Raw genomic sequence first — 19,335 nt, forward strand, 5'->3', positions numbered from 1 at the left:
CTTAGCGAGGTTAAGTGAGTTGCTCAGAATCACATGGAATAGCTAGGTGGATAGAGCTCTGGATCTAAAATTAGAAAGACTTCATTTCTTGAGTTCAAATCCAGCCGCAGACGCTTACTAGCTGTGTGACCCAAGGCAAGTCACTTCACCCTGTTTGGCTCAGTTCTTTATCTGTAAAATGGGCTTGAGAAGGAAGTGGCAAAGTCATGAAGAATCAGACACAGCTGAAAAACCTTTGAACAATGACAGAGAAACACAATGAGATAGGTAAAAGGGACAAGATTTGAACTCCTGTCTTTTTGATTCCAAGGCTGGTGCTTTATCCATTGTGCCCTTAGCTGTCTCCTTTATGATACGCAGATGTAACCTTTACTTGTTTGTAATCATTTTAGTGTTTTAATTTTATAAATTTGCTTAGAAATGTAAGTGGACAGTTTGTATAACTCTCTACAGGAGAGCTAGGAGCATCACTCGGCATGCATTTGTTGTACACCTACTATGAGCTAAGTATCAGGAGACACAAAAAGAAAGTGAGATGTAGTCCCTGTCTATGAGGGGCTTACATTTTATTGGTAAATTAGATTCAAATTTAGTGAGTCCAAATTTTCTATCATTTTCCTCAATTAAAATGAAAAGATAAGTGTTAGTGATTTTAATTATCTGTTTCAGTTTTAATGTGATATTGAGAGCAAGAAATGAAATAAAAATGCCTACTGGCCAGTATTGTTAATGGCCATATGTCCTTTTAAATCTTCCTGTTCCCTTTTTAGTTCTTTTATCTAAGTAATTCTCTCTGATTTTTGAACATTTTCCTAGTTAACGATGGTTTTAAAAATTATCTGGATCTCCTAAGGTTAACTGTTTTTCTTTCTACCTAAAGCATGTCCCAGGTGGATGTAGATTCAGGAATTGAAAATATGGAGGTTGATGAAAATGATCGCAGAGAAAAAAGGACCCTCTCTGATAAGGTTGGTGAGAAACATAATTAGTCCTTCAGCTTTTTTCTACTATGTGCCATGTTTTTTATATTGTATTGGAAAAACAGACAACCACAGCTTCTCTGAGTCAATTACTTTTGTGAGGAAAAGGTTGAAATAGTTCAAAATGCCTTATTAGAAGGGATTTAATGCATTTCCTTTCCCAGAACAGGTCGTTTTAAAAAGCTGGTGTGCTCTCCCCATGGAGATGTAAGGGCAGCTTGTGGATGTTGTGGAGGGCATTCATGTTCGGGTTGGCCTTACTGACATCTGAAGTCCCTCCAGGTCAAGAATTGTGTGCTCCCAGATTTCAGGCTTCTCTTTGATTAATATAAGCTCTCGGATGAGTAAGTGAGTTCTCTTTTTCAAGATGGCTTTTCTTGGAGCTAAGGAGAGACATCCTTACTGAGGTGAACAAACGGATAGATAATTCCCATTATCATGATACGAAGAAACAAAGTGAGAACTGAACCCCGGCAAACTTGGCAGGGTGCAGTAGCAACTAGGAGAAGTGTTAGCGTCATGATTCTTTGCTCTGCTAAAGAGTCTGAGGATGGTGCAGGTGGGAGAAGAGAAATTGGTGATATCCCTTTTAACAGATTTCCTTTTTGGGAGCCTCTTTGAAAGTGTGTGGCTCATGTTTTGATAACTCATTCCTATTTCTTTAGTGTTAGTTTATATCTGGTAATTATATTCCTATCATCAACCAGATTAAATTATTATGGTATTGTTTGATGAAGAACTGTGAGTGACAGCTATTCTCAGCAGTGCAATGATCCAAGACGATCCCAAAGGACTGAGGATGAAGCGTATTATCTGCCTGCAGAGAAGAAACTGCTATTGCTTGAATACAGACTGAAGCCTGCCATTTTTCACTTTCTTTCATTTTTTCTTGTACAAAATGACTAATATAGAAATGTTTTACATAATTATACATGTATAGCCTATATCTGATTGCTTGCCCTCTCAGGGAAGGGAGGCAGGGATAGAAGGAGAGAATTTGGAGCTCAGAACTTGAAATAAAAATGTCTTTTAAAATATGCCAAAAAAAATATGGATAATTTCTTGCATTTTCCCCTCAGTAACTGTACTGATAGCTGTGGAGAGTTTCAGTACAAGCACACAGTCATTGAATTTGAAAGGCCATCATATCCAGCCTTTATCTGAACAGTTAGTCATCCCTCTGCACTGTCCCTGGCTAGGGGCAGCTCTCCACTTTGGGGCAGCTCTAATTGTTAGGAAAGTTTTTCTGACATTAAGCCTGACCATCCTCTGCCAGTTTTTCCCAGTGTTACTCATTCTCCCCACTGGGCTCAAGAAGAACCAGTGCCGTTTAATCTGTGTTAGACTGCCTGGTACTTACCATGAGGTGTCATGGCCCCCTCAGTGTCCTCTTCCCAAGGTCCCTTGCTATTTTTGTGACTGTTCACCTGATGAGCGCTTCCTCATCTGAGCAGAGGACAACAAGAGGATGAGCATCTTTATTCTGGGCACAGTTCCTCTTTTATTGTATCTTGAAATTGCTTTAGCTTACTGGGTTGCCATATCACAATGCTATTTTATGTTGAGTTGTAGTCCATTAAAATCCTCTGGAGTTCTTCATTTAAAAAAAAAAAAGACTATTGCCTAGCACTGCCTACTCCATTTTTGGCTTTTTTCCCCTCTTTCTTATGTTAATACTAGTGTAGACTTTACATTTATTCCTGTTACATTTTGTCCTAATAGATTTGGCCATATGTTAACCTGTAAGGATCTTTTTTTTTTTATGTAGTCTCTCCATTGATTTCTCTCAGCATTATGTCATCTGAAAATTGGATAAGCATGTTGCTTATGTCTTTAGGTCCTTGAGAAAAATATTAGTAATCACAGATTCAGGCCATCTAAAGATCCGGTCATCCACTGACATTGAGCTATTAATGATGACTTTTGGCCCCTAGCCAGCCACCTCAGTCTGTCATCCATCTTGTCTATCTCCTCACAAAAACAGCACAAAGTATTTTTAAAAATGCTTTGTAAAAACCAGATAAATTGCATCTATTGTTGTCCTGACCTCCTCAAGTCGAAAGCCTGTCAGAAAAGGTGTGACTGGGATGACCTGTTCCTCACGAAACCCTGCTGGCTCTTTGTGTGATCACCACTTTCTTTTCTAGGGAATCGCTTAAGGATCACTCATGACACATTCTCTAGTTTTGCCAAGAATCCCAATCATACACAGCAGCTTGTGGTTTGCAAATTCTTGTCCCCATTTTCTGAAGATGACGGCAGTGTTTGCCCTTCCCCCACACTGCTGTACCTCCGCCCTGCTTCCTCTTCCTCATTGGGAGGCCTGTATCTCAACTGTGCCCAGGGTCTTAAACTTCAGCAGCAGTGAGGTGTTTCCTCCACTGCCACCCCGCTTAACTGGGCATTACTTTCCATGTCGCCTGTTTTTGTTCTGTTCTTTCTATCCAGACTTCTTTGTCCTTTTTTTTTGGCCAAACAAAAATTGCCCATCTCTGATTTCTTTTCATCATCCATTAGCAGTGTACTGTTCATTTTGAATACTATTGCATTTTCTTGTTGTCCCTCACTTTGCTCCTTAGTCTTAAGGCATGTTGAGTTTTCGTGCTCCTGGCCCTGGTGTTGCAGGCTCACACCATCTCTTCGTCAGTTGTATGTACGTTGTCCATGTGTGAGAGGTAGCAGTGCCTGGTGAAGAGAGAAGCTGGGAAGACTTGGGTTTGGATACTGCCCCAGATACTTTCTACCTGTGTGAACCTGGGAACGTCACTTAATCTTTCAGATCCTTAACTTCTCCATCTGTAAAATGGGGCTGATGATAATAGCATAATATTATTATCATCAACCAAGATAATCTAAATAAACCACGTGGCAAAATAGACCGTGGTTTTTAAGCATGAGGTTTTATCCTCCATTGTCTGCCCTTGGTTCTATATTTTTATGTATTTTTCAATTTTTTAGTTAGTCCATTTGTTTCTTGTACATCCATGTTTCATGTACATCTTTACCTTTTCTCTTCATAAGAATTTTTCTTTTGTATCTTCAGGACTTCATTCTTGAGAGTTTCCCATCTCTCCTACTAACTCTAGAATTTTAGTTCATGGACCCTACCTCACCTTTCTGGCTGCATTTGAAATCAGCTTTCTAAATTTCTAGAGTCTGTATTGGACAATTCCTTGCTTTCCTCTCTTCTAAAAAACCAAACCAAAACCACCAATAAGATAATTATAGATTATGCACTAGCATTTACTGAAGCAGGTGAAGGGATTAAAGACATTTATAAAAGACTTCAGTCAACCCCCTCAAATACTTAGTGACAAAGGTGAGAATAGATGGGAAGGGTGAAAAATATATTTCCTGTGTAAAGAATGAGAAAGGCCAAAGAGGTGTTCACTACCATGAACCTCATGCTTCTACCTCTAGCATATTTAGTTCAAGAAAGTAACATGCAGAGCATGTAGAATCCCAAATATACCTTTTAAAAATGAAATTGAATATAGTTTGTGACAATCAGTCTATTAGCACTGAATAAAAACTCACTGTGTGCCAACATTGCACTGAATGCTGGGAATGCAGAGAGAGGCAGAAACCAGTCCCTGCCCTCATGGAACTAGCTCACAGTTTAATTCAGGAGACAACAGATAAGTAACTTTCAACACAAGATGTATATTGGATAAACAGAAAAGACAGGTCAAAGCTTCTTGGAAACAGTTTTTTACAGAATGTGGGACTGAAAATGACTAATTAATGGTGTGTGGGTCATTTTTGAATCAGTAGTTTATGTATAGCCAGACCACTTGAAGCAAAGATAAAAGTTCATGCAAAGCTGGAAGAAAAAATAAAAATGGAAAATATATGACATACTTCTAAAACAACTAAGACCTAAAGTGTTTTTAAGGAATTATTGATTATGAAATATGGGATAGAGCTAGAAGACAGGACAGATGGATTACATTATTATAATAAAAAAAGATCAACTAATGATGTGATCAAAAGAACCTCAAAAGTGCTGTAGCCGGCAAACACTTGACTGCCTTGCTGCAAAGAGACCTGACCAAGGGGAACAGAGAGAGACAGAGGAAGAGGAGGGGACGGGAGAGAGGGAGAGAGAGAGGGAGAGAGAGAGAGAGGGGGAGAGAGAGAGAGAGGGAAAGAGAGAGAGAGGGAGAAAGAGAGAGAGAGAGAAGGAGAGGGAGAAAGAGGGGGGGAGGAAGAGGAGGGGAAGGGAGAGAGAGATAGAGAGAGGAGGAGCAGTATTGTCTCATAGAACAGAAGTAATGGAATGTAAAACCAGTTTGAAGCAAGAGCTCCAACTAAGCAGAATCATCCCAAAAGCATTTAGGGATGAAGCTGGAAGGAAGGTAATAGTTGAAAGATGGGAAAGATGAGCAGATATTTTTATACTCAACTCTTTTTTAGCCTTAAGTGACTTTGAGTCACCCCCTGTGATGGCAGTGCCACAGCCCAGGATGGGCAGAGCATCCACAGAGGAGATGTTGAGTGGAGGCTCCATAATTAGGAGATAATCACACATTCGATGGAAAGCTGTGCAGTAGCCAGTAAGCGGTACTTACTGATTGTTGATTATTCAAAAAACCAAAAACAATGTCGTCTTAAAGGAAGGCTTATTTTCTCCCATTTGTACATGGAAATTCTACAAGTTCCTTTGAAAGATACAGTAACAGACACCCTTGTTTGAAGGTTATCTGATCATTGGTTTCCCATGAGGCATAAAACAGGGAGATATGTATGCTTGCCATTTACCATTATCATGCTAGAGAGATCGATCCTTTCTTGAGTCTTAAGTTGAAGTCAGACTCCATATATAGGTGGCTAATTTCTTCATATGCTCCGTCATGATACGGTTCTGGTTCTGTGCAGCCCTGGACCCTCCTGGATGATGTGTGTTCATTCGCTCAAATGATCTTTGGCTTATCATCTGCATAGGAAGAACCAAGTAGATGAAGAAGCCTGTTTTTCATGTTATGTCTAACATATAGTCAAGTACAGAGAGCCAGATGGACAACCTACAGAACTCTGTGTGTGTGTGTGTGTGTGTGTGTGTGTGTTCGTACAGAAACAGCTCTGCAAATGGATAGTGAGTTGGGTTGAGAATTAAATAGGAGGAAACTAGGTTGGATTTCTTATGGGAAATTTGCAAAGCTCCATTAATGACTCTAAACTTCTAACAGAAAAGAAGTGCTGTTTTTTTGATGCCAATATTCTGCTGCTGGTATTGTGTAGCTACAGGTCATGAAATATTGCAGTTTCTGAAGAATTAAAAGTTGAGCATCAGAACAGTGGATAGAAACTCAGTGGCTGTGTGCAGGAGGCAGTCCCAAAATGAGGAACTCTCAGGAAGAACCAGAGTAAAAACTGTCATTGAACTATATGATTAAAAAAGAAAATAGACTGATCATGGATGTCCTGAGAGAGAACCACTGAATGACTTGTTTTTGTTGGTTGATATTCTTGTGGTGGCAAGAGAAATCAAGGTAGGCCCCTAGCACATTTGGTGGGCCCTAGAGTTCAGCTTATGGGAGAGTAGTGTCCAGAAGTTGCTCTGGACTAACAGGAATGGACGGTTTGCAGTCTTCAGCGTAGGGAGAAAAAATCAGATTGATGAAATCACAAGTCCTTTGGAGTATTTGATGATTCCTTTCCAGAGCCAATATTCAAATCTCAGTCATATTTGTTATATAAAATTTACCTTTTTGGATTAGGATATCTTGTTCACCTTGCTTGTTGGCCATGCTTTCTGCATCTGTGCGTAGATATCTGAGGGCATGATGACTGCTGCCTGTCAGATGCTGGCTTGCAGGTATTTTGTCTCACGAATTTCTGGGTATATCTGCTACCTTTGTTTTCTCTGTATCATCACTCTTTTAATTGGTGGCTACTGTATCTTGCTTAGTGAATACAGGTGGATGCTTTGTTTCTCTCCTCTTCCTTGTCCTTTTATTTTTCAAGCTCTTTGGATGGACACTCTATTACCAACCTGTGCTTTGCTGTGCTTCGTGATACAGAATGCAAAATTCTGTTTTCTCATCCAGCTGTCCACTGCCCTAATCTGGAATCTTTACCTTCACTTGGTAGCAATTATGAAACCCTTACCTGTGACCCTAAGATCTACAGTTCTTACTCAAAACTTCACAGTTTTTAAACAGTGATTATTAATAAAATACAAGGTTTTTTTGGTGTAATTATAACTATAAATGAATGATATTTCCATCTGGTGATGAAACTGCTATACTCTTAGTTTGGTGTCCAGGTAGTCAAAAGCTTTTTTCCATACAAGGCAGCCCTGATATGGAGCATCCAGCTTCTGCTGATGTGGAAGCTGCCAGATCCCAACACGTTTTCTTTTTGAATAGAAATGTGTCATTTATTTTGGGTCGAAATGTATAATTTATATCGAGTCTGCCTCCCTTACAATTTTTATTCCTTGGTCACAATACTAACATGAAATTACAAAGCATACATGTTATTTGATTTCCATACAGTTCATACTTGTGATTTCATTGATAAGGAACTCCTAGAAGAGGAGTTATTGCTTTTTACCAATGCAAATGATAGTTTTAAAGAATTACTTTGAGCTGTTAGAGGTAGAGTGTTGGGCGAATCAGGACTTGAAGCCCGGTGGCCCTGGTTCTGAGGCCACCCTTCTCTCCACTATGCCAAACTCTTGTCTTTGCATACGTGAATTCCTTTAAGTCTTCCCTTCTCCACGTGAAATGTTCTCCATTTCAGTCACTTTTCCTTTTATGACACAATGTTCTGGCTGTGCACCAGCTTGTTCAAATCTTTCTCACCTTTCCTGACAGCATTTTATCTATGGCGATCATCATAGACTCAAAGGAAATTGGCTCTCAGTCTAGATGCTAATTTGTTTTTAAAAAATTGTTATCAATTTAGCTTTAGATAAAAAGGAACCCAAGTAAGCCCACAACATAAAAGTTTTTCAGAATTTTGCTTTTAGCAGTGTGGTTTCTCATGCCAGCAGTGCAGATGAGGACCCTGTTTGGGTTTGTTAGATGGATCTTTAAGGTTACTGTTACAGATCATTGTACTTTGTTACAATTCTGTAATTATTCTGATGATGAGCCCTTTTGAACTTAGCTAGGCTAATGCTTAGACAAAAGACAAAGTCCATTATTGGACCTGGGCTTATTAAAGCCTTTCTAAATTATTTGAAAAGGTTTTGCTCTGCTGGCACTCCCTGTACTTCCTAATGATCTATCATTGGAGTAGAACCTTAGTGGAGTACTTTTATACCATTTGGCACTTATTTTGGCATGGATATATTACACATAGAAATCCGTTTATTAGTTTTTCTTCTTTCCTTGCCCTCTTCTGTTTTTTTACTCACCTCTGTGTGCCTCACATTTATTTTAATGTAGTCTGATGTAAGAAACCTTAAGTGCTTCGAGCTGCTGGAGTTAAAAGCATTAAAAATTGTTTGCCCTTGTCTTCAAGGACTTAGAGTATGGAGTGTGGGGAGGACTGGGAACTACAGTGTCTGTGATGAGTATGAGACAAGATAAAACAGAAGTGCAAAGGATGTCCCAGTTGTTACAGGAGAATTGTGGGAAAAACCAGTCCTTCTTTCTCTCCTGTTACAATGATCAAGTTTACATTTGTAATATTAATTTTTTATATTGAGATATTGCATCATTATCTTGAAGAGAAAAAAGTACTTGGACCTATTGATCCGGAAGCACAAAGAAATTGATTAAGGAATGAACTAATAGATACAGAGACAGCAGAGGGTGCAGTGGATGTTAAGGAGTTTCTGATGCCAGCTTCTCAAAAGAGGCACCACTACATATTTTGTTTTTAGGTTTTCTTAAATTTATTTTAAACTTATATACAAAATGAGAAAATAAAAAAACCATTGCCTTGTGCACATCATAAGAGAAGATTCAGTATAAAACAATAAATTTCCATTCCAATAAAACCTATATAATAAATACTACATGTTGTTTTCAAAGCTGCCCAGCTCTCTGCTGTGTGCTTTTTACTTTACCTTTTTCCTCCTCCTTTCCCCTACCCTGCCCTAAAGTAGGCTACAATTGAACATGGGGATGGGTAGATAGATAAGATAGATATCCACATACATAGATGTCTATGAACATGCACATGTATACACATATATACTCATGAACATATTTGTAAGACTATACTATGCTTATTTCCACATGTCATCTGTTTCCCTGAAGGTGGATAGCATCTTCCTTCATAGGTCTGAATCTTTCTGTGTTTTTCTAAATCAACCAGCTCATCATTTCCTACCCAATATTTCAACCCAGTCACATTCTGAGAGATGTCTGTGAAAGTTTTTTTCTCCAATTTTCTGCATTCTTTCTGTTCTTAATTACATTTTATTTATACAAGAAAATTTTAATTTAAAATAATTGAAATGGTTCATTTCATACTCAACAATTCTCTCATCTTGTAATATAGCTTATGGACTGATACTGCTTCTTTTACATATTTTTTTCCTGATTTCTTTGAAGTTCCTAACCTTTTGCTCTTCCAAATAAACTTTGTTATTATTTCTTCTTTAACTCAGTAAGATAATTTTTTAGTAATTTAATTGGCATGGCATTGACTAAATAGATTATTTTTGTCATTTTTTAAATTGTATTGGCTTTCCCTACTGATAAACAATAAATATTCTTTCAGTTATTTAGATCTGACTTTATTTGTATAAAAAGTGTTTTATGTTTATGTTCATGTTGTTCTTGTGTCTGTTTTGGCAAGAATTTTCTCAGGTATTCTATATTGTGTAGTTATTTTAAATGATCTAAAATAATATTGAATAATATTGCTGATACCTAGTGTAGTTTCCCTTTTTTTTTCTTTTGGTTAAATTTGTTTTAGCTTTAACTTTGTGTGAGATCTGCTTACTACCCCTGTTTTATTTTATTTTTGTGTGTATCTCTCAGTTTTATAGCATTTCATGAGAGCAGTATATTGTTGAATTCAAATTTTTAATCTGCTGTCAGTTTCTGATTAATGGATAAATTCATCTAAGCTATAATTACTTGTGTTTTTCCTCCATCCTATTTTTCCTCACTACACTTCTCCCTCCCTTCTTATCCCTCCTCACTCCTCTGCTTTACTGCTACCTGCTGCCTTGCCCTCCTGTTCCTTAGCCTACCTGTCCCTCCCTTATCTTCTCTCACTGCCCTATCTCCTTGCCCTCTTTTTTCTTTATGAGTTTAGAAGACTTTTATACACTTTCTGGATAGATATGTTGTTCTCTCTTTAACCTATTGCCAGTGAGAGTAAGGTTCCACCACTACCTGCCCTTCCGCCTACTAGCTTCTTCTATATTAATTTTTCCTTTCACACCTCATTTATTTATATGAGGTAATTCCTCCTTTTTCTCTCTCCCCAGTTTTACTTTTTTAGAATCTCCCCATCATATACAGCTCAGCCCAAGGCTTTCTTCCAAACTACTGTAACAACGTTGACAATCATAAAAGCACTGACAGTATTTTTTCATATAAGAAGGAAGTAAACAATTTGGCTATATTGAGTCCCCTATAATTAGTCTTTAATGTTTACCTTATATTTCTTCTGAATATTACATGTCAATTTTTCCCTTAAATTCTGATGTTTTTGTCACAAATATTTGAAAGTCTTTCAGTTCATTAAATATCCTTTTTTTTTTATTTGGAATTATACTTAACTTACCCTTGGTCATAACCCCAGCTCTTTTGCTTTATGGAATACAGTATTCCAAGACCTACAGTCCTTCAGTGAATAGCTGCTGGGTCTTATGTAATCCTTATTGTAGCTCCATGATATACCCGTTTTGTTTTTTAGTAATGCTGTTGATTTTCAACAGTAACAAAACTACCCAGTCATTTACAACTGCTTGCACAGTGGTTACTGACACGAGATTACTTTGTTATTCCTTGTGTCTTCTCCTCCATTTCTTATTTTAATGTAGTTTAAGATTGCATTGTATCTGTCAATTTTAAGTTCTAATCAACCAAAACCCTTAAATCTTTTCACACAAACTACTCTTAAACAAGTCTCCCCTTTCCTGTGCTAGGGATTTTTGGGAACCTCAATTTAGGGCTTGAATGAACATTAGTGGGGGGAAATAAAATTCTCTTAGTCTCATCTCATGGTGTGGGCTCATGATTTTTGCCATTTAACTTGTTAGCTATCTTCCCAGTTTTTTGTCTTCTGCACATTTTATAAGCATGTCTTCATCTAAGTCATCATTAAAGAGGTTGAAGAGGGCAGGGCTTTGTGGCACCATTAGGAACTTCTCTCCAGATTGTCATCATACTTAAAGGGCATTTCAGTGAGTGCTCTTTGGGTATGGTCACTTAGCCAGCTACAGACATATCTAATGTAGTGTATTCTAGTCCATAAAGGTTTGACGAGAGCCTGGGTAGGATCCCATATTCTTTAAGGATGGTCAGCCTGGGAGAGATGGGAAACTCTGGAAAATGAATTTATGAAGAGAACAATTCTAAAGAGGAAGTAAGGGGGCATTGCTGAAACATGATTAGTAGGAGCAGTGATAGGTAACAGGACAATGACAAGAGCTTGTCATTGTCCTTTAAGGGTAGTGCTAAGAGTTGTAAATCTTAGGGGCAGCACAGGTGGCACAGCCCTAGAGGCAGGAGAACCTGAGCTCAAATTCAGCTTCAGACATTTGACGTTTAACCAACTGTGTGGTCCCGGGCAAGTCACTTAACCCCAATTGCCTCCCTTTCCTCTCCCCCAGAATCCCACAAAAAGAAAGAGAGTTTTACATCTTAGAATCAGTTGAAGCTGGAAGAGAAAGCCACATAGCAAAAAAGTGTCCTTTTAGCTTTATGCATGAAGCGGAAAAACCGGAAGGAGTTGAACTATTACTTAGGATGAATGAGATGAAACACAACAGCATAGCCTTTTATTTTGCTTCTGCATTCTCTGCTAAGGAAAAAACTTGGAAGGAATAGAACAGCTGGAAGGACTTGAACAAAAATGACTGATATGGGGACCTGAAGCCCAAGATAAATAAAGAAAATTAGAGAAAGTCTAGCTACTTTTGACTAGTTGAAATGACTGGGCCCAAAACAAGGACATTCCAGAGTACAGAAAGAACTGGCCCCTATGTTAGGTAAGCTGCTAGCCATACGCTTTAAAGTATTACAGAGAATAGGAGAGGTGCAGAAGGTCTGACTCATTTTCAGAAAAGGGAAGATCAGAGTCGTACACTCTGGGACGGTTTTGATTGCTGGCAAATTTCTAGAACATGTTATTAAAGGGATGCTGAATGAGCATCTAAGAAAAGCAGTGATCACAAAGTTAGCCTGGTTTCACAAAGAATTGGTTGTGCCAGATTAACTTCATTCCCTTTTTGGGCAGGGTTCTTGGATTTGTAAATCAAGTGAACAGTAGAGAGTAGAAACAATTTATCTAAATTTCAGCAAAGCATGGACAAAGGCTCCCATATCATTCCTATGGATAGGATGGAGAGATGTGTGTGCTAGATTATAGTGTAATTTGGATCTCTTGAGAACTGGCTGAGTGAGCCCAAAAAGAACTCATTTCATTCATGGTTCAGTGACTACTTGGAAGAAAGTCTCTAGTTTTCCCAAGGGACAGTGCTTAGCTTGTACTGTTGAGTAGTTTTATCAGTGGCTTGGATAAAACCATAAATGCATAGGTAACAAATTTGCAGGTGACTCAAAGCTAGGAAGAATAGATCATAGGGGGATAATTGTCAGGATCAAAAAAGATCTTGCCAGGTTTAGGATCTTCAGTTGAGTGTAATATAGTATAGTTAATTAGAAATAAATCTAATGTCTTTCATTTGGATTAAAGAAATCATCTTTACCAAATATAAGATGGGGGGAGGGATTATATTGCTAAAAACAATCAATTTTCCAAGTTTAAGATGGGGAAAGAAAGACTGACTCCAAACTTATTGTGAGTCAGCTGTGTATTATGGCCGCCACAAAAGTTAGTGCTGTCTCAGTCTTCGTTAAGACATCTATAGGTCTGGAAAGGAGGTAGGAGACATCGCTGCTATACTCCGCCTTGATCACCCCATATATGAAGTGGAAGAGATTGACGTTTAATTCTGGTTGATGTTGTGGACAGTGTCCAAGAGAGAAGACAGGATGGTCGGTGGTTTTTAGGTCATACTGGATACAAATTGGTTGAAGGAACCTGGCCTCTGTAGCCTGGTAAAGAAAAGATTTAGGGTACGTTGCAGCAGGAGATTGGGACAGCTGTTGCAATAGCAGTTTTAAAGCATTTGAGCACTGTCATTTGAGAGGGTAAGAGCTTATTAGAAAAAATCTGATTGAAAGTTGCTGAGAGACAGGCTTCATCTTGACAGTAAAGAAAACTTTGCTAATAATTAGAACTCTTTCAAAGTGAAATGAGCTGTCTTGGGAAATAGTTAATTCTCCTTCCCTCCCTCCATTGGGTTCTTCATTCAAAGACTGGGTGATGGATTTGGGGGTACTTAGAGAGGCGATTCCTGATCAGCATAAGTTGAAAATAACCTCTCCAATCCCTTCCAGCCAGGAAAGGGTGATTTCTGTCTGATTTGCTGAAATTCAGATGCCCTGATACAATAGCATTTCTTGATTGTAACTCTAAAAAAATTCATCTATGATATTGTTTGTTTAGAATTGTTCTCAGGGAGCTCTTCTTGGCTATTAGTGATCACCACTTCCCTGTTATGACTCCTTACAAATCTTGCAGTTAAGCAGTCACAAAAGTGTTACTTTTGCCTTTTAGTGATAAATGGTTTGTGTTCAGAATGCTAATCTGTTTTAGAGATGAAAAAATATGGACATACATATGGATGAGCAGAATGTATAGATCCTTTTTGGACTTTTTTGACCTTAATATTGCCTAATGATGTCATTATCCTTTCATACTCCTCCAGAGTATTTTCTTTAAACAGTGGAGCTCTAGATTTTATGCAAGTTCCAGGTTACAGTAATGAACTTTATGAGATTGTTTCCTTCTATCAGTGAATTAACATTTTTAGATGATTCCTTGTTTTGTATTTTGTTAATGATGTTCTTGAATTTGTATGATATGTTATTCTTTATAGAAATGTTTGGCTTATATTTCATAGCACTTCATTTGAAATTTATGCCCCCAAAAATCTTTTTTTACTCCTTCCTGAAAGGAACTGTCATCGGGTTCTGAGGTATCAGAAGAACAGGCCTTACAGCTGGTCTGTAAGATCTTTCGTGTGTCTTGGAAAGACCGGGACAGAGATGTCATCTTTTTGACTTCGCTTTCTGCACAATTTAAGCAGAACCCAAAAGAAGGTATGGATTTCTGTCTTGTCATATTTCAATGTATTGATTGTTATAAAGGAAGGCAGGATCTAAGAGTTATTTTCATGCTGAGTTATTGAAACTTACATTTTAGCTTTTTGGCATTTATTGTTGATAGGAGGCAAATATGCTGGTGAGGCCAAATGAACCCTTCCTTCTCTTGGTCTTATTGATAAACTCATATTTCAAACAGGACTTTTCTTTCAGGGTGAGGAGACTGAACCTGTGATTTTATTGGTGTGGGGAACTCCATCTACCAGTGCAGTTTGGCAGCCCTTCAGAAACTTGGAGTCGTGGAGAGCTGCCAGGGTCACTGAGAGATGAAAGGCCTTGCCCAGGGTCATGTGGCTAGTACGGGATTGAGGCCGAACCTGAAACCAGGTCTTGTGGACTTGGAGGACAGTCTTTGTCTGCACTATCATGCTGCTTCTCACTGAGTTATTGTTTTGTTAAAGTTAACAGACTTTTGGAAACAAATTGTAAATAGTTTTGAGTTTTTTGTTTTATATGTTTTAAATTTCATCTGAATGGTTTATTTGGTAGGCATACTTAGAATAAAAAATGTAAAAAATAAAGACTTTTTTATGGTTCCTGTGAAAGAAAGCTACGTCTGAATAAATTAATGGTCTTCCTCATCCTCGGCATCTGTCACTCTTCGTTCTAGGGATGTCCCTAGAAAGCACATCATTTCATGAATGTATTTTGCAGCGCTGTCTTAAATAACATCAGGACAGCTTAGAAGGTGCTGTCTATCTCTTAGGACGTGATGTGGACTCTGGGGTGAAACTGTTTCATTATGACTTACTGGTTGAACTGATAGAATTTGATATAGTGTTATTGGGATTCCAATTTTTTTTGTCCTTGCCATTAACCATTTCTTCCATCAGAGCAATCTGTATTTCTTTTGACTGTGGGGAGAGACCCATCCTGGACCTGTGATTTCTCCAGAATAGGAATGCCTGGACTAGAAGCTTCCTAATATGCAGATATAAATCAGTGACTGCTCCCTGCCCTAAAGCATTAGAGACTTGGATACCTGGGTTATTGAAAAGTTCAAAGCTAACTGACTTAGCCATTGCCATCCAGTGTTAGAGACAGGAATTGAACCTTGCTCTCCCTGACTATGAGCACTGTTTGCTGTCACCTAGTTTTTAGCCCATCCCAGATCTCCAGATAATCAATATTAACCATCAAAGACTGGCTTTCAGCATTTTTTCCTGGTTGGCTGCTTTTAACTAATTACCACATAGGATAGGTAGGAGAAGATTATTGGGAAAATATTTTTTTCCTATGATTCCCAACCATATACTCTTCACTTCTTTTGCTGCTTTCCTGGGAGAGGAGACCAGCTTTCTGGCTTGGCAAAATGAAAAAAAGTCTTCCCTCTTGCAAATCTAACTTCTCTCTGACATTTGTGCTTTTCTGTTTAGCCTAAGATCTGGAATTGAGCTCAACAGCTATTTTCAGTCCTGGTCAGCATAATACCAGAATTTTCCTTATATCACTGTTCACCTGACAAACCTTGGTAGTTCTGAGTCCATATTATATTTACAAGTACTTTTTAATGATCAGATTATAAGTCTATGGTTAAACTGTAGAGTATTTACACAAGTTAGAATCTCAGGGGGTGTAGGATAGTGTGAGCACACTGGTAATTAAACCAACAGAAGGAAAGAAAGCATTTCACATACCAGAGAGATGTGATTTTGAGTATGAAAAAGCAGGATAAAATCTCAGTCCATTCTCACTGAAGTCTTAGGAACTTAAATCATTTTCACTTGTAGTTTGCCATTAATTGATGGACCTAGGAGGGTAAAGAACATTTCTAGAAGTTCATTTTTCTTACAGTTCCATAACCCTGCTTCCACAGTTGGTGGTGATTGATCATTAACCACTGTTGGAGTCAGAAGCCTGGGCCTCCAACACAGACTTTACTTTGTCTGTGACTTTGATTTCCTGCTGTCCTGTGTTTGGTCTGCAATAAACCTCTGTGATACAAATCCTAACCTCCTCTGTCCTGCTTTCTCAACAGTGTTCTCTGATTTTAAGGATTTGATTGGCCAGATTTTAATGGAAGTGCTAATGATGTCCACTCAAACTAGAGATGAGAATCCTTTTGCCAGTCTGACAGCGACTTCCCAGCCAATTGCAACTGCAGCTCGGTCTCCGGACAGAAACCTGATGCTTAGTACAGGCTCCAATCCCGGAACAAGCCCCATGTTCTGTAATGTGGCTTCCTTCAATGCCAGCTCACTGTCCAGGTCAGCATGGGTCCATTTGAATGTCTCCTTGAACCAAACCTAGCTAGGAATGAAGCACAGGAGGGATTTCTTTTTCAAGGTTCCTTTTTACTGAGGCTGGATGAGGTCTCACACTGTTAAGGGTGGATTTGGCCATCAGAGGTGGTATTGTCTTCTCTCTTCGTTTTCTGGTTTGTGGTTAGGCTATTGAAAGCTTCAGTTTTGGGAAACAGATGTTATGTCTTGTTAACGTAATGAGCTTTGAATGTAGGAATCAGAAATGCTGAATCTTAACACCGTCCAGCATTTAGCTCATTACAAATTTGTGCATGGCACATATGTGCCCATGGGCTCAAAGGGAAGGACAGGTGTGGCCCTTGCTTTATGGACTCACAGAGGAGGGAAACATGATGTTGGAAAGCAAGCTTTCCTGTATTTTGTGTAGTCTTTCCTACTCTCTTTCTTCAATTGCCTTTTTCTTCCCCTTTTTCTTCTTTTTTTCTTTCAACAATGAATATAGCCTGTATGACTCTAGCCCAACTCCCAATACCCCTTTCTCAAGCTATGTGCCAGTGACGAGCTCCTCTTGTGCCTCACCTTCCAATGCAGCCGCTCCGATATCGGTGCCTTCCATTTCGCTCAGTCCTCATATTCCAGGAGAAAGCCCTTCAGGAAGCCAGGCTTCGTCTCCGAGGTATCGCCCTTACACTGTGGCCCCTCCCTGGGGCTTCTCGACTTCTCCCACCCCGCGATCCTCGAGTCTCTCCGCTTTGTCTAGCTCACCAAGCCCGCCTGCCCTGTCGACCAGCCCTTCCAGACAAAGACCCACAGCCATGGGCCCACCCTTGTTTCCTGCTTCTCCAGGTCCCACGAGCAGGCGTCCCTCTGCCCTAAGGATTCCTTCTAGGTATTTTTTCCAGAAGAGAGTTGTCTGTGTGCAGTGCTGGGGACTGGGCAGTAACAGACTTTGGAAAAATTGGTTTAGCACTAACCTTACATACAAGCCTGTTATTTTTCTGTTTTGAGTTTAATTAATTCATTGTGTGGCTAACTCGTTGGGTAGGCTTTAATCCCTGATCTCATGCTTCTGCCAGCCTTGGCTTGAGAATGTCGTAGGGTTGAGGCCTACAGAATCATGATACTTTCCTTCTTGTCCTCATTCTACTTGCTTCTACAGAAATTTTAGTTGTTGGCAAATTAACCTCCATAGAACATCAGCATAGAGTTTGAGTGTTGATACTCAGTTGATCACTTTAGATTAACTTCTGTAGTGTTGATTTGAAGCACATCTCACTTGGAGAGCAACTAGTTTCTAGTGTTAACTACTCTTGCATTACTATGGCCAAATATCACTTCTCTCTAGTTACTAAAGATGAGGGCAGAGCTAACTCCAAGCTATATTAATCATTGTGTGTTTGCATACAAATCTGACCTCCTTAATAAGCAGTAGTATGACAGTTCTCTCAACCCAGTAAGGTTATGTATGTCTGCTTCATATTTCCACAATTAGCTGACCCTTTTGTTTGCATGTGGATGGAAATAGTTCTGGTGGTGCAGAGGGAAAGCTGTTGCCAAACCTTTTAGTACCTTCTTTGCTACGCTCGCTGATGGCACTTTTTTACTTTTGTTGTGGTAGTACATACGACCATCCTTTCTCCTTCCTCTTCCTCGCACTTTCTGATATGTCTGGGGACAGTAGTGATGAAGAAAATGAAGATGATGGTGGTGATGATGAGGATGAGGATGAAGGTGGTGATGATGATTTTACTTGTGTCCAGTTTGGGTCCAGGTATCCAAGGAATGGAGCTTTATTTATTGCATGCAAAGGCACTTAGAACTAACCTTTCACTTCACAAGCCCTGTACTTCGAAGGCATGTTGGTGGAGGAAGTGAGGTGTATGTAGAACCCAGTGTGGAGAACCAATGGGAAACTAGTGCATGGATCTGCAGATAAGAAAGATGCCTCAACACAGGGATTAGGGGTTTTATCTTAGTCACCATGTGTGCAATGGAGTAAAGCAGACCTTCTAGCTACTGTGGAAGCTTTTTTGTTGGCTCTCAGATATGTAAACAATAGTACAAAGGCATGAATAGCCACTGATAACAGAGGAAGAAGAGCTTGGTCAATCAATTGAAGAGTCCTCTAATGCATGGGTTGGTAAGAGTAAGCATGAATTTTTTTAAAAGTTCTTTAAAAGTACATTTATAGTCTAGTGAGAACCTCTCACATAAGCCGTTTACTTCAGTAACAGAAATATAAATTAAAATACATTTCATTACTTCATTAGTTATTCTTACCTAAGAATCTAGAGAGTCATTTTTTAAAAATTTTGTTTCTATTGGTGAAATTATTTAAGAACTTTTTCCCTAATCCTGCTAACCCAGAACTTTACCCTTCAGTGAAGATTTCTTCTGGTCAAAATAAATATTCATCCATCACTGCTGTCTAAAAATGACTTGAAACTATAAGTAGAAAACAGTTGTGTTAGCAGTCAGGTAGAAGTCATATTTACCCTACCAAAGAATCAGTAAGATGGAATGTGAAGAGACTGTTGAGGTGTTGCTGGGAAAGTTGTTGGATCTGGAGACTGTTAATTGTGTTGGACTTGATGCTGCCTTGCCCGTAAGTTCATAGAGAGCCAGCAGCTTGCTTGTGTAAGATAAAAGCCCCACAAAGTCAATATGCTTTCCATGGCCTGGTGCATGGTTTCTGGTAAAAGAATTTTTGTTGCTGCAGTTCAGATAAATTATCTTTAGAAACAATGCTTCCCTTCCCTCATCCCTGTTGCTGTAACAGCC

At 39.0% G+C, this 19,335-nt stretch overlaps 1 protein-coding gene across 4 annotated transcripts in view; it reads left to right on the forward strand.

The window, feature by feature from the left end:
• Positions 1–19,335, forward strand: part of UBE4B (ubiquitination factor E4B) — a 149,618-nt gene that overhangs the window by 68,088 nt on the left and 62,195 nt on the right. For 2 of the 4 annotated variants that reach the window (XM_072608812.1, XM_072608813.1), the window contains exons 4-8: positions 881–968; positions 14,143–14,287; positions 16,329–16,557; positions 17,057–17,443; positions 18,173–18,325. In XM_072608812.1, coding sequence (XP_072464913.1) covers positions 881–968; positions 14,143–14,287; positions 16,329–16,557; positions 17,057–17,443; positions 18,173–18,325 — 1,002 coding nt within the window. The remainder of the gene's footprint in view (positions 1–880; positions 969–14,142; positions 14,288–16,328; positions 16,558–17,056; positions 17,444–18,172; positions 18,326–19,335) is intronic. The other 2 variants (XM_072608814.1, XM_072608815.1) reach the window with 2 other exon arrangements.

This window comes from Notamacropus eugenii, chromosome 5, assembly GCF_028372415.1.
Source record: "Notamacropus eugenii isolate mMacEug1 chromosome 5, mMacEug1.pri_v2, whole genome shotgun sequence".
NCBI classification, from domain to species: Eukaryota; Metazoa; Chordata; class Mammalia; order Diprotodontia; family Macropodidae; genus Notamacropus; species Notamacropus eugenii.